The sequence below is a fragment of the Mustela nivalis genome (genome assembly GCF_964662115.1).
Source record: "Mustela nivalis genome assembly, chromosome: 12".
Taxonomy (NCBI): Eukaryota; Metazoa; Chordata; class Mammalia; order Carnivora; family Mustelidae; genus Mustela; species Mustela nivalis.
In genome coordinates, this window is record NC_139031.1 from 7,419,340 (window position 1) to 7,431,645 (window position 12,306).

The window sequence follows — 12,306 nt, forward strand, 5'->3', positions numbered from 1 at the left end:
CGCATGAACTGATTCTTAAAACACTAGCACAAAAGGCTACAGACTCAAATTTATTATTGAACTCCCTCACCATACATACATAGACTCATTCTGATTAAGGATTAGTTCATTGTTAATTCAATGTTTAAAATTTTAAATGAGAACGGTGATTTCCCCCCCTTAGGACCAAGCCCTAAACCATGCGTTGAAGCCCGGGATGGATCCAGGCCATCTGGGACACAGAGCATTCTTGGAGTTGACTACAGTGTGCTCCTGTCCCCACAGTCTCCAAGGGAATAGGGGAGAGATGCGATCTGACTCCTAATCTCATTTTGTTGTTCTCCCCATCTTTAACAAGAGTTCCTCCAACTACACTGATCTCAGTAGTTTTGAGCCTCCAGTTGGGGTTACCATGGAGTTAAAGGAGGTTCAGGACTGAGGTAACTATAGCAGCAATAAGCACAAATGTGAAATTCTCAGGGTAAGCATTTCTGCATGTGTGTGTGCATGTGTGTGTGTGTGTGTGTAAAAGGGAGAGGGTAGCTATATCAAACAGAAACTTTTTCCTAAATATAAACGTCATCCAGTGTTTTCTTGACTCTCTAATAGGGGGTCCTTGCAGAAGGATGTCGACAGGTCGGAAGGAGACCCGGCTCCTGGAGTTAAGGAGGCTAAGAAGAGTTAGATAAAAAGTTCAAGAGTTTTCTCAAAAATGAAAACTGCTAAGAATCTGTATGGTACCTGCTGGATGGCTAGTTTGTGCAAGCACATGCTGAATGCCTCTGGTGACCACTATCCTGAGAATGTAGACATCTGTCCTCTCTCTAAATTCTCATCAAGCAGAATGTGCAGAATGTGTTGTTTTTGTTCAACATGAGGGGCCTGGAAGTGGCCAACTTGGGGTGTCTCCTTTGCAATGACGAGTGTCCAGGCCTTGATCCCCTTGGAAACACTGGCTCAGCAAGGAGGGGAAGGCCACTGACAGTCCCTAGGGTAAGTTGCTTCGATATAAAACTTGCCACGCACAGATCCCAACAACAGACACTTTGCCTAGTCCAGTCAGCTGCTCCTGGGCTCCCTGTACTCAAGATCCCCCAATAAAGCTATGTCTCAGCTGCTTCCTCGGGTCTTTCTTTTGGCCTCACTGGACCATCACCCAGCTTAGGCTTCGCGTCTGCCAGGGGTACAGATGCACAGAATCGATGTTCCGAAATGAATTACTTTTGTTGATTTCTCTTAGCATATTAAACATAATTTGCTTCTTTGTAATGTCGTAGGAGGAAATCTAGTTAACTGCTCACGAATAAATGACCGGTTTCAGGTATGTTAAGGCCACCACCTAAAGCCCAGAGTAGAATCAATAGCTTGTTCTTTCTCCTTAATCCCAAAGAGAAGCTGTAAAGTTTCCTTTATTACAGATGCTACTTCAAGCCATTGTCTGATTTTCTATAGCTGTTAGAGTGACTTCTTTTGGGGGTCATCAGCAGAAGCCAGAAAAATGGTCAGTTTTGCAAAGAAACAACCAAACTTAATTTTGGTGCATCAGACTCTCATTATACTTAAACAATACCAGATGCATTTTTCTATCTGTAAATTTGGAGGATTAAGATGAAGAGTTTACCTCTTTGAAATAAATAAATAAATAAACAGTAGAAATAAAATGTGCCAGAGTACCTTCTCAGCTCTAATTCTCGGGTCCAGTTGTCTTTTTACAAATTCAATTCCAAGGTGTTAGGTTATTTGACAAAAAGTGCTAACTTTTTCCTTTCTGTGTTGTTTTTGGTTTTATTTATTTATTTTTTTTTATGTAGAAAACCGAGGCGGTTGGAGCTAACTTAGCATCTTTGGTCAAACCATAAGAGTAAGGCAAGCACTCAATGAAAATGAGGTCATCTCATGGCAATCCTGACTTCTTGAGTCAGTCACACCCTTATCTCAGGTAGGATAATGGAAAAGAAACCAGGGCAGAATATTTGAGGTATATGTCTCACCACAAATCTGTTAAAAACCAGCGAAATAGTTCTGTTAAATAACAGGCCATATTTTAAGTTCGAGCCCAATTTGCATCCTATTCAGTGTAACAGAATCACATTCTAAAGGCCTAAATGCTGTGAAACAAAATTGATCAGGATGATCTACAAGAATGGAATTAAGGCATACTTAAAGTGTCAGACATAGGACTCCAGAAGAGGCTGGCAAGCTATTGCACTGTTAAAAGCTTAAGTCAAAAAAAACCCTGAACAGAAGAGGCACACATAGAATCTTAAAGGGCAAATGACCTCTCCTTCATCAAAAGACCATGCTGCCCTTTCTGAATCTGGTTTCTCTATTCACACTTAAGGACTGAGAGAGAGTCTCAATTAAGCATCAGTCTAGGAACAGATAATCTCCCTCTTTCAGGCAGCCTGAAGGATTCCTTTACTTTAATACCACTGACTATTGGGCCGGCTCAACGAGAAGATGGATGGATGGACCCTGGGGTCCCCTTTACTTTTCCACTGAGACCACACACGTAGGCAATGGAGCAGTTTACCATGCCAGTCGGTGAACACAAATTCAAATGCACTGCTTTCTAGGCACGTATCTGATGAGTTTTGAACTAAGATTTCTCTTAAAGACAGAATACATAATGTAATAGGTTAGCTCTAATTTTTTTTCAATTCCAGTGACTATAGTAAGATTGTTACTGTGGAAGTCTCCGCAAACTTCACGAAGAGGAGGTTTTTAAAGATTTTCTTCAGTGAAGTTTCTGAGTGTCCAAGGCCTGCATGTAGCAAGGATTATGGAAAGCCAAGCAGTATCATAAAGCAGGTGAACTGGAACACGGTTTTAATTATGCCGGAGTGAGGTAGTTTATAGCTCACACTTTAGCATCCTAACAATAGGTTTGAAGTACTGACTAATTGTAATTTTGTCAGTAATAACCTTGAGACATGGATAAACAAAAGTGTGGAACAGTCTGCTTGGGTCTCTGAGGGGCCAGGGGGGTTAATCTAATTTAGATGAAACAATGAGTTCTATAAATTTAATACTTCCCGTGCATCTTAATTTAGGAATGCCAGAGAAAATAGAAAAACTAGGCAAAAGAGTTCTTTCTTAATTCTTAATTTGAAGATAATCAGATTCAAGGGATTTTCAAGGTACAAAAGAATAAAGGTTTTCATTTAGTTAAGATGAATAAATGGGCAAAAACCTTGTTGAGGTTAAAAATAGTTGTGTACATAAATCACGTGACAGCTCCTCTCCTCGACCCCTATTGGCAATTGTCTGTGAAAGTTTTCTGCAATTCATCATGAAGAGCCTCGTGGTGCTGCCTCCACTGTTAGCCTGAAATGCTTATTTAAATCTGTTGAGGTTATTTAACCATTCGGATTCACCTAATGAACACACATTTGAGCATCTTCATGCAAGCATTTCCACTGACACTGGGATGTATGTCTCTGCCCAAGTTCCCACCCAGTGCTGGGGGTAGGAGCACCAAGAATGCAAACAGATAGAGAAAATGGACTGTGATGTCATCACAGTCCATCTGGTCTTCATGCCAGGTTTCTGGAACGGAACTTCCAGGCTCTTAAGATTCTTTGAATGATGGCCACAGTCACCAAACTGCGGAAAGAGCCAAGATGCCCTTCAACGGACGAATGGATAAAGATGTGGTCCATATATACAACAGATATTTTGCCTCCATCAGAAAGGATGAATACCCACCTTTTGTAGCAACATGGACGGGACTGGAGGAGATTATGCTGAGTGAAATAAGTCAAGCAGAGAGAGTCAATTATCATATGGTTTCACTTACTTATAGAGCATAAGGAATAACACGGAGGACATGGGGACATGGAGAGGAGAAGGAAGTTGGGGGAAATCAGAGGGGGAGATGAACCGTGAGAGACTGTGGACTCTGAGAAATAAACTGGGGGTTTTGGAGGGGAAGGAGTGGGGGATGGGTAAGCCTGGTGGTGGGTACTATGGAGGACACGTATTGCATGGAGCAGTGAGTATGATGCATATACAATGAATTTTGGAACACTGAAAAAAAATAAAATAAAATAAAAGTTTTTTTGAGTGAAAGAAGTTTTTTTGTTACTCATGGTAGGTCCTGATGTTTTATGCCAACGACGTGACCAGTGGTAGGTCTTACCTGGTTTCAAGATGGGGGCTGGCTTTTCCAGAAAAACCAACTGAGGGATTTGAGGGTTGGGGCTTTGAGCCAGGAGCTATCAGCCCCAACTCCATCGGGGAGAAGGAAGACATGATGGAGACTGAATTCAATTATGTGGCCGATGATTGATTTAATCACGCCTATGTATAAAACTCCTCTGAAAACTCTGGACACCCCAAGCTTGGCAGGCTGGTCAGTAACACACACTCATGGGTGGGGAGGGTGATGTGTCCTCACTCCACAAGGAGAGGACAGGAGAGCTTCGCATCTGAAACCCTCCAACTTCACAGTGTGTATCATTCCATTCAGCTACTCTTGACCTGTAACCTTTATGATAAAATTTTAATCTTAAATATAGTGCTTTCCTGAGTTCTATGAGTCATTCTAGTACATTATTGATCCTGAGGGGATAGTGGGAAGCCTCAAGTTTATAGTCAGTTGGTCAGAGGAGCAGGGTGGCCTGGAACCCCCAGACTTGTGGCCCACACCCAAAGGGAAGGCAGCCTTGTTAGAGGACCGGGAAATCCATGCTAATTCCAAGCTCTTAGTGTTAGAATTGCAGACATAATTTCAGATAACCAGAACAAGTCCAACTCTTCTCCGCAAATGGTTTAGAGAGATCACCGGCAAAGTCCATCAAAAGAACAATCATGGAGATTAAACTGACAGAACAAAGTTCCTCCTGTTTCACTTCTGCAGAGTCCAAGTTTAGGGAATGGATAGCGACAAATGTACAGCAGGACTCAGACAAATCTCCTCTGTGGGATGTGATGATTCCTCCAAACGTGAGCAATATTTGAAAGGACAGGTAGGAAAATCAGTCACACATACACAAAAATATCCTATCTACTGTAAAACAGAAATACTTTTTTTTCCCCTAAACTGTAACTAACTTTACTTCCCATTTTTTTTTCGAACTGACACCTTGGCTAATGTTAAATGGCCCAAGGGCATCAAAGAGCTGATTCTTCTGGGGGAGTTGTCCTCTTGTAGTTGTTTAAAGTCTCTCTGGAGTCCAGAAGACCAAAGCTAAGCCCTTCCTTCTTTTTCCCTCTGCTGCCTTTGCAATTAGAGCTGCTCTCAGATCCGCCCAGAGCCCAGAGGGCTCCAGTCCTTGGATGGGAATCAGCCTACTTTTTGATCCTGAACATTTCACTCTTTCTGCTTATTCTTAAAGCTACTCCTGCTTCTCAGCTGGTAGCAGCCCATGTAACAGTGGCAGAGGCTGGGACATGAAGAAAAAAAATAGAGGTTCATCATTTCTACACATCATTCTCGATTATTTTCCTGCCTTCTACTGTCAAGGAGAAAACTACCTAAGGCAGAAGTAAAAATAAAAAAAAAAAAAATGAAACACCAAAGTTACCAACTTTCTGCCACTGACCCTTCATCCCCGTGGCTGTGGGTTTTTGATCGAGTTTTCCAGATGGTCGATCTCTCAGCGGGGGGGAGAGTTAAGAGTGCTGGTCCCACGTTATCACACTGCTTGGCTGTTGGGAGGCAGGGACCTGAGGTCAGCGTTCCAGGTCAAAGCAACCTCTCTGGACTCAACATTAGTCGTGGCCACAGGGAATGACTAAAGATGAAAGCTTGTGCTAAACTGTCTCAACGTGCTCTGCCATATACCCGCTGGGAGACCCTGGGCCGGTCACTTAACCTCCCTAGACCCAGGTTCGCTGGTCTGTACCATGCAGGGTCCACACTGTTTGATCTCGGAGGGTCCTCTGACTCCGTGCTCTTGCTTACAGAGATCCTTGAAGCAAGTACACGTAGCTACATTGTGTGGGAAGCCATGGGGAAGGGGAAAGGATGGGGAGCACCTTCTGAGAATGATCCAATTATCCATTCTGGGATCAGCTCTAGCACCACGTAAACCTTCTGGTCCCAGGTCTGAAATGTACTGGCAAATCACCCCATAAATCTGGTTGTGTTTTCTCACTGGTAAGCTTGAGTCAAAGATGCCACCTCATCCAGGATGTTGGGAGAGTCAAGAAAGAGATGACTAGAAAGTGCTTGGTTTACAACGTGCCCTTTGCCTTCCTCATCTCGTCCAAGCCTCCAGCAGCAAAGTAAGAGGATGAGCAAACTCTCTCCTCCTCTCTGGAGCCCCAGTAGTGGCTTCCTCTCCATACTCAGGATGGCATTCGAGCCCAGGTGAGCGGCCGCCCCTCTTTCCTTATTCAGTCCTCTCTGCACAGAGGGTGTCTCAAACCGATGCTCACAGGGAGATGGTGTGGCCCGTGTGTGCGCTGCGCACACCCTGTGGGGAATGTGCTCATTTGTATTACCGTTGGAAATGTCTTATCTGTGGAGAAACAAGGTGCAGGTAGAGTCATTGCCTTATCTTTCTTGAGCGAATGGCTGGTTAGGGGTGTGGCTTGTGAGAGTCTTGCAGTAAAGAGAGCATGCACAACATTGACCTTGCCCACACAACCTTGACCTTGTCCATACATACGATGACATTTGCAGAGAACTGATGTCCACACTGGTTTGGATGCAACTCCATCACCGGCTTACTTCCTTCACCCTAGCTTTGTCCCCGCCCTCCTGTGTTCCTGCACTGGATTTGTTGCTTTTTTCCTCATCTTGCCTTCATGGCCTCTCAGAATCACCTCTGAGCAACTGGATTTGGATTTGAAACATCCCGTTTGAGTCCAGTGCCCGGCTGGCCTACCTCACAGCCACAGTGGGTTTCTGACACCGACAGGGAAGAAGGCTGGAGTAACACACTTTCGCGAATGGTCTCTACCCACGTGTGTTGAAAACACTTGCTTTTGTAGTGAAATTGCTGCTAATTAATTTTTTTAAGTCCCTCAATCCCTAGAGAAGATACGGGAAATCTTTAGCTCAAAAAGCTGAGAATAAAGCAATTATCTAGCACACACTTTATTTCTATAATTAATTATATTCACTATATATAATACGAACAAGATTTCTACCTCCTGAATCTGAAATATTTATTTTTATGTGGATTCGACAGAAGGTTAGCAATTCACTGCAAGAAGGATGATTCATTTACATTTGAAAATTGCTTCTACTTACCAGTGGCTGAGCCTCTAAATAGCTCTTTTGTTTTTTCTTTGGTGAGGGTGCCTGATTTAAGAGGGGAATTTGTAACTTCACCACACTTTTTATCTTAGCTTAAGCACCCATCACTAGTCATACTTTTATTTAGATTTGAGGTTTTCATCTGAACGTGTCTTAAAAAAGAAAAAAAATCAACAACCATCACCACCACCACCAAAGCCTCAGAACACTAAACTCTAGAAGAATAAGCATTTTCAGCACTATGAGGAAGCAGCAGAGCCCAGTGGAACTCACTGATTTTCTTTAGCATTTGGATTATATGGGTCTATGAGTTCAGATGAGTCACAGTAAAAATGAAACTCAGCAGGCACGATGAAATCAACTGAAACCACTGAAACGGTTGGTCAGAGCCTCCAAAAACTGTTTCATTCTCCAAGACTGGGGGATAGTATGGAGACCTAATTCAAGACACAGTTTTCCAAGCTGTCATTGCTGGACTCCTCGAATAAAGAAAGACATTTTCCAACAACGGATTTGCTTTTTGGAACTGTAGCTTTGTACAGCTTTCAGTAAATGATACAAAGTCAGTTAATCTCTATAAACAACAGGCTAAGGCTACTATGACACTTTTTAAATTCTAACAATTGGAATTTAATCCCTGAAACATTCATGCTATATTGGTGGCTGGACATGGGTGGTTGGGATAAGACCTAAATGTCTATTTTTTTTTTTTTAATAACTTAAATGTAATCATCAACCAACTCAGGGAAACAACCTTGACCTTGCACAGAGAAAACTTTATATTATCTGCTCTGTCTTTCCTCCTGGAGCCGCCCCACCCCCCACAGGTTACAGAAATTTGTAGTGTAAATGACATTTTAAAAGAAATTGTTTGATCATTTGTAAGCAGAAGGGCTAATATTTTACCTTCCCCACCTCTTGGGGGCTGTAAAGATCGGAGGAAATCAAACATGTTAAAAACTGTAAAGTGACAGGACGTGGAACACTTTCTCGTTACTGTGCCCCCATCTGAACATACTTAAAGGGAAGGTAGGTGCCGAAACTGCTACTTGGCAATTCAGGTACAAGTTATGATGTTCTCAGATGCCTGCAAACTCTCTCTCTTTCTCTCTCTCTCTCTCCCCCTCAGACACAAAAGTGTTTCCTATAATTGCAATTAAATATTGACTGTGCTTTTGGTTCATGTAGTATCAGGCAAAATACGGATTAAGAGTCTCTCTAAAGCGTCAGTACTGCAAAGACACTGAGTTCACACATTGCCAACAAATAAGACAGCTCTTTGTCTTATCAACGGGTCCTAAACGTGTCTCTAAGAACAAGAGCCTTGGAAAAGATATGCAAATAAACATTGAGCGCTAAACTTCTCCTATTTTCTCTTTTGAAATATAAAGTCTGTCCGAAATACACTATATACACTCTTTCCTTGGGCATCAGTAGCACTAATTTCATTTTGCAAAATCTAATCTTTTATTATAAAACATTTTGTTCTCCAATACTTTTTCCTGTGCATTTCTCAAAATGGAGTTTAATGTCTTTTTCATGTATCTCAAGAATATCTAGCAAAGTGCCAGACAAATAGCAGATAAGTAATAAATACTTCTTGAATACTGATAAACTGGTTAAAGGAAACAAGCTAAGATTAGCGATAAGCTGTTAATACACTTGTACATATACTGTTTAATGTGACTGGAATCTTCTCTTGAAGAGTGGTAACAAAAGTTTGCAGAAGTGCGATTTTTATAACTGTCCCAAATTAATCAATTACTTCATGGGGCACCCTTTCTTTAATTCATAGCTAACTCCAGAATTCGAATTAGTGAGTGAGAAATATTTTACATTTATATATTAATGAATAATTATGACATAATGAAACTGATTTTCATCAGAGCACATGAGAATCTGCCTATTTTGAGAGTGATCCTATCACACACCCATCACACAAAATATTTTTAAAAATGCACACTTATTATTATTTTATGTCAATATCTTCTTCTTAAGCAATTGAAATCAATTTTCTTATTGCATAGTCCTACTGAGTCTGGGTTGACGAATATAGTATTATTGTTCAATAAATGCATGATAAAGCACTTTGACCAGCCTCAATTTTCAAGGTAGCATTTTCATTTTCTCTAAGAAAAATCAGCACAAACTCCATCTCTCTTTTGTATCAGGAACATTGCCTTGTTTAATTGCCAACAGCCCCAATTTGCTAAATAGTAAACACTGAAGCATGCACCATTACTTTCCTTAGGACACCTCTTGGAGCCGATGCAATAATTTATTACATCGAGTAGGTCTCATTCTCCCTTGATTTATGGACGTGGTAATAATATTCCATTGCACAGAATGCTTTGCTAGGAGGAATCCGGATCCAGACACTAAAATCTTTATGGCCTCTCCAGGAGGAGTTGGGATGCAGGTGGTATTCTCATTACCACGGCCGAGAAAGCGCAGGGGCTTGCCTGAGGTCTCCCGGAAAGTCAGTTATTCAAGGAACACAATCTAGGTCTCCCGGTGCCTAGCACAGAATCACAAAAAAGCACAGAACTCCCACGGGAGTTGCCCAAATCATGTGCACAGACAAGAAGAGGGGAAATGATAGGCAGGATGCTCACTGGAGAATCCCCACAGCAATCCGACACTGCTTCCCTCCGACTGCGCATGACGCGCACTGAAGGGTATCAAACAACATCAAATCCTAATGGTGCCCTTCATTAGCCGGGATCATCGTTCTAACTCCCTGACCTCCCACAGTCCAAGCTAGCAGCCCCAAATTCCTCTCTGCGGTGCCGAAACCCGAAAGCAAGACGGAGTACCAGAAACAATTCTTGGCTTACAGGGGACCATGGAGCTCTGATGATGATGAAATTTGATAGCAATAATGTCAAACTTTATATGACCATAATCCAAGTTTACAATGATACATTAAGCCATAATGCTACTATTTATATCACCATAACTCAGTTTATGGTGATATAAATAGTCATGCTAATGGCATTAACAGCAGCACTCTGTGGAACCACAGCTGTTGACTGTCGCTTGTCTGCTATTAGCATGGCTATTTATATCACCATAAACGTAGGTAGTCACACTTGTTACATATGAGTATTCAAGGAAAATGGATATCCATGTTTTAAGCCCAAATCTAGGCTCCTGTCTTGGAGACTTGACAACTGTCACCCTCCTGTATGTATTAAGGTCTATCCAGCTCTCCATTTGGCTCTGTTCTCATTGCACGGTATATTTCTTCAGGAGTTATAGCAGAGCAAGTCTGTTTCCTGCCATCCTCTGATTTTCTGGGAAACACTATTTCAAACTGATAAGAAAGTGCAAGCCACAGCTTCTGGGCAAACTTACTGTCTCCTTGGCAGCGCAGGGGGCCCACGCTCAGTTTGGCTTCTGAGCCTTGCCGGTCGGTATCTCCAACTACCACCTGGCTTACTGGCAGGTGGTCTTTGTAGGATAAGAAGCCAGCGTCCTTCCTCCTGAATCACAGGGAAAAACAGAAAAGGATGAGGAGGCTAAATCAGAAACATCTCTCTTCCGATAACTGTTTCAATTGTCTGATATTGATCGCATTCCAATACATGCTCAGAGGTTCACTAAGTAGAACCACAGCCAAAGAGTTGTTCTCTCTTCCATCAGGTGGTCTCAGGGTGTATTACCCAGAAGCAGCTGTGACATCATTGCTTTCTGGAAAACAGAATGGACATCCTGATTTCCAGACAGTCCCAACTAATAGTTTGCATCCTATTCTGGAGTGGGAGTGGACTCCCACACGGCATGAAAAACACACGTCAAACGCTTGAGCACACATGTGTTTGCTGTTGTCAGGAAATCAAAAGTTCAATGAAGTCAACCTGATCTCTTGGATAATATATGAAACAAAACTCTATTAAAAAACCCCTTTGTCTCCTCAATTGCTTCAAAGCAGTTGGCTTTCTTCCTTGCTGTGCATCAGCTAGGTAAGGGACACTTTTTTCCTTCCTCTTTTCTTGTTTATTTCAACAACTGAAAGAATTTATGTGAAGTTTCCAACACCAAGTGTCTCTTTCCATCTAAAATGAAGAGTGAAGATTCAAGCCTGGTTTGATTTTTCTCTTGGATTCACTTTCCTGCTTATTCTATACTTATCATGTTTCAGGTCTCCTAACTCTACCCTGTATCCACCCTAAATAAAGGAAGGGGAGCATAGAAATTCAAGAGATGAGCCCAACATGACATATGGTGCAGCACAGACTTCACCTTAACTTGAGATCCCTGTCCCCTTATCCTTTTTTTTGTGCTGCTGTGGTTGAGAAATCCCCTCATTTGGGGCTGGATGAATGGGAGGCACAAATCATTATAAAGTCATTCCACAAATTTACCCTTTTGTATGATTTTTTTTTGGCACTGTGCAGTGTGAATATAAATAACAATTTTGAAATTGTACATACAAAAACTGACTTTGGATGATAGCAGAATGCGAGAGGCCATTCAATCATCGGGTTAAAGATTTGTCTTTCACATCTCTTGGCAAATAGTTCAGAAAATTGAGGGGAACCAACTTGGAAGCCTGCTTCTAAAATGCTATGCTGTTAGGAATAGTTACTCATTCTTCCAATCTTCTCAAATGTCAGCGAACACACACTCCCTCGTGGGTCAGGATCCACGAAAAACCCAGGAAGGAGTCAGAATTCAGCCAGCAGGCCTCAAACAAGTGTATTTTTACACTCCTTTAGTATTTTCATTGCCCTTGAGCTTCCAAAATAATGTTTTTTTTTTTAATTTGTTTATCAATTGAGAACTAAGATTATGATTCCTATTGACATTGTATCTACTGATGACCTGGCCTCAAGTACCTCATGCAATATTTTGCAAACCCAATTTATTTTACTGGAACTTCTATCAATTAAAGCCACATTAGAGAGGAAAAAAAAAAAGTCTGCCATTAAACCCGATACGTAGTGTTTCTTAAAGCAACAACAAATGAAAACACCTTTTAATGACACACTGGAGTTTGACAACCTCCTAGGAGTGATGTGTGTTCCTGTGGAATTTCAGGCTGATATTCTCCACAAGTTCATTATCACTTAGAATTACATGACTCTAGATCAGGAGTCTGTGAACTCAGTGCT

General features: G+C 41.7%; 1 protein-coding gene across 1 annotated transcript in view; it reads right to left on the reverse strand.

The window, feature by feature from the left end:
* The window catches only part of CNTNAP2 (contactin associated protein 2), a 1,362,616-nt gene that overhangs the window by 330,585 nt on the left and 1,019,725 nt on the right, over window positions 1-12,306 (reverse strand). The window contains exon 14 of the mRNA XM_082693594.1: window positions 10,547-10,674. Coding sequence (XP_082549720.1) covers window positions 10,547-10,674 — 128 coding nt within the window. The remainder of the gene's footprint in view (window positions 1-10,546; window positions 10,675-12,306) is intronic.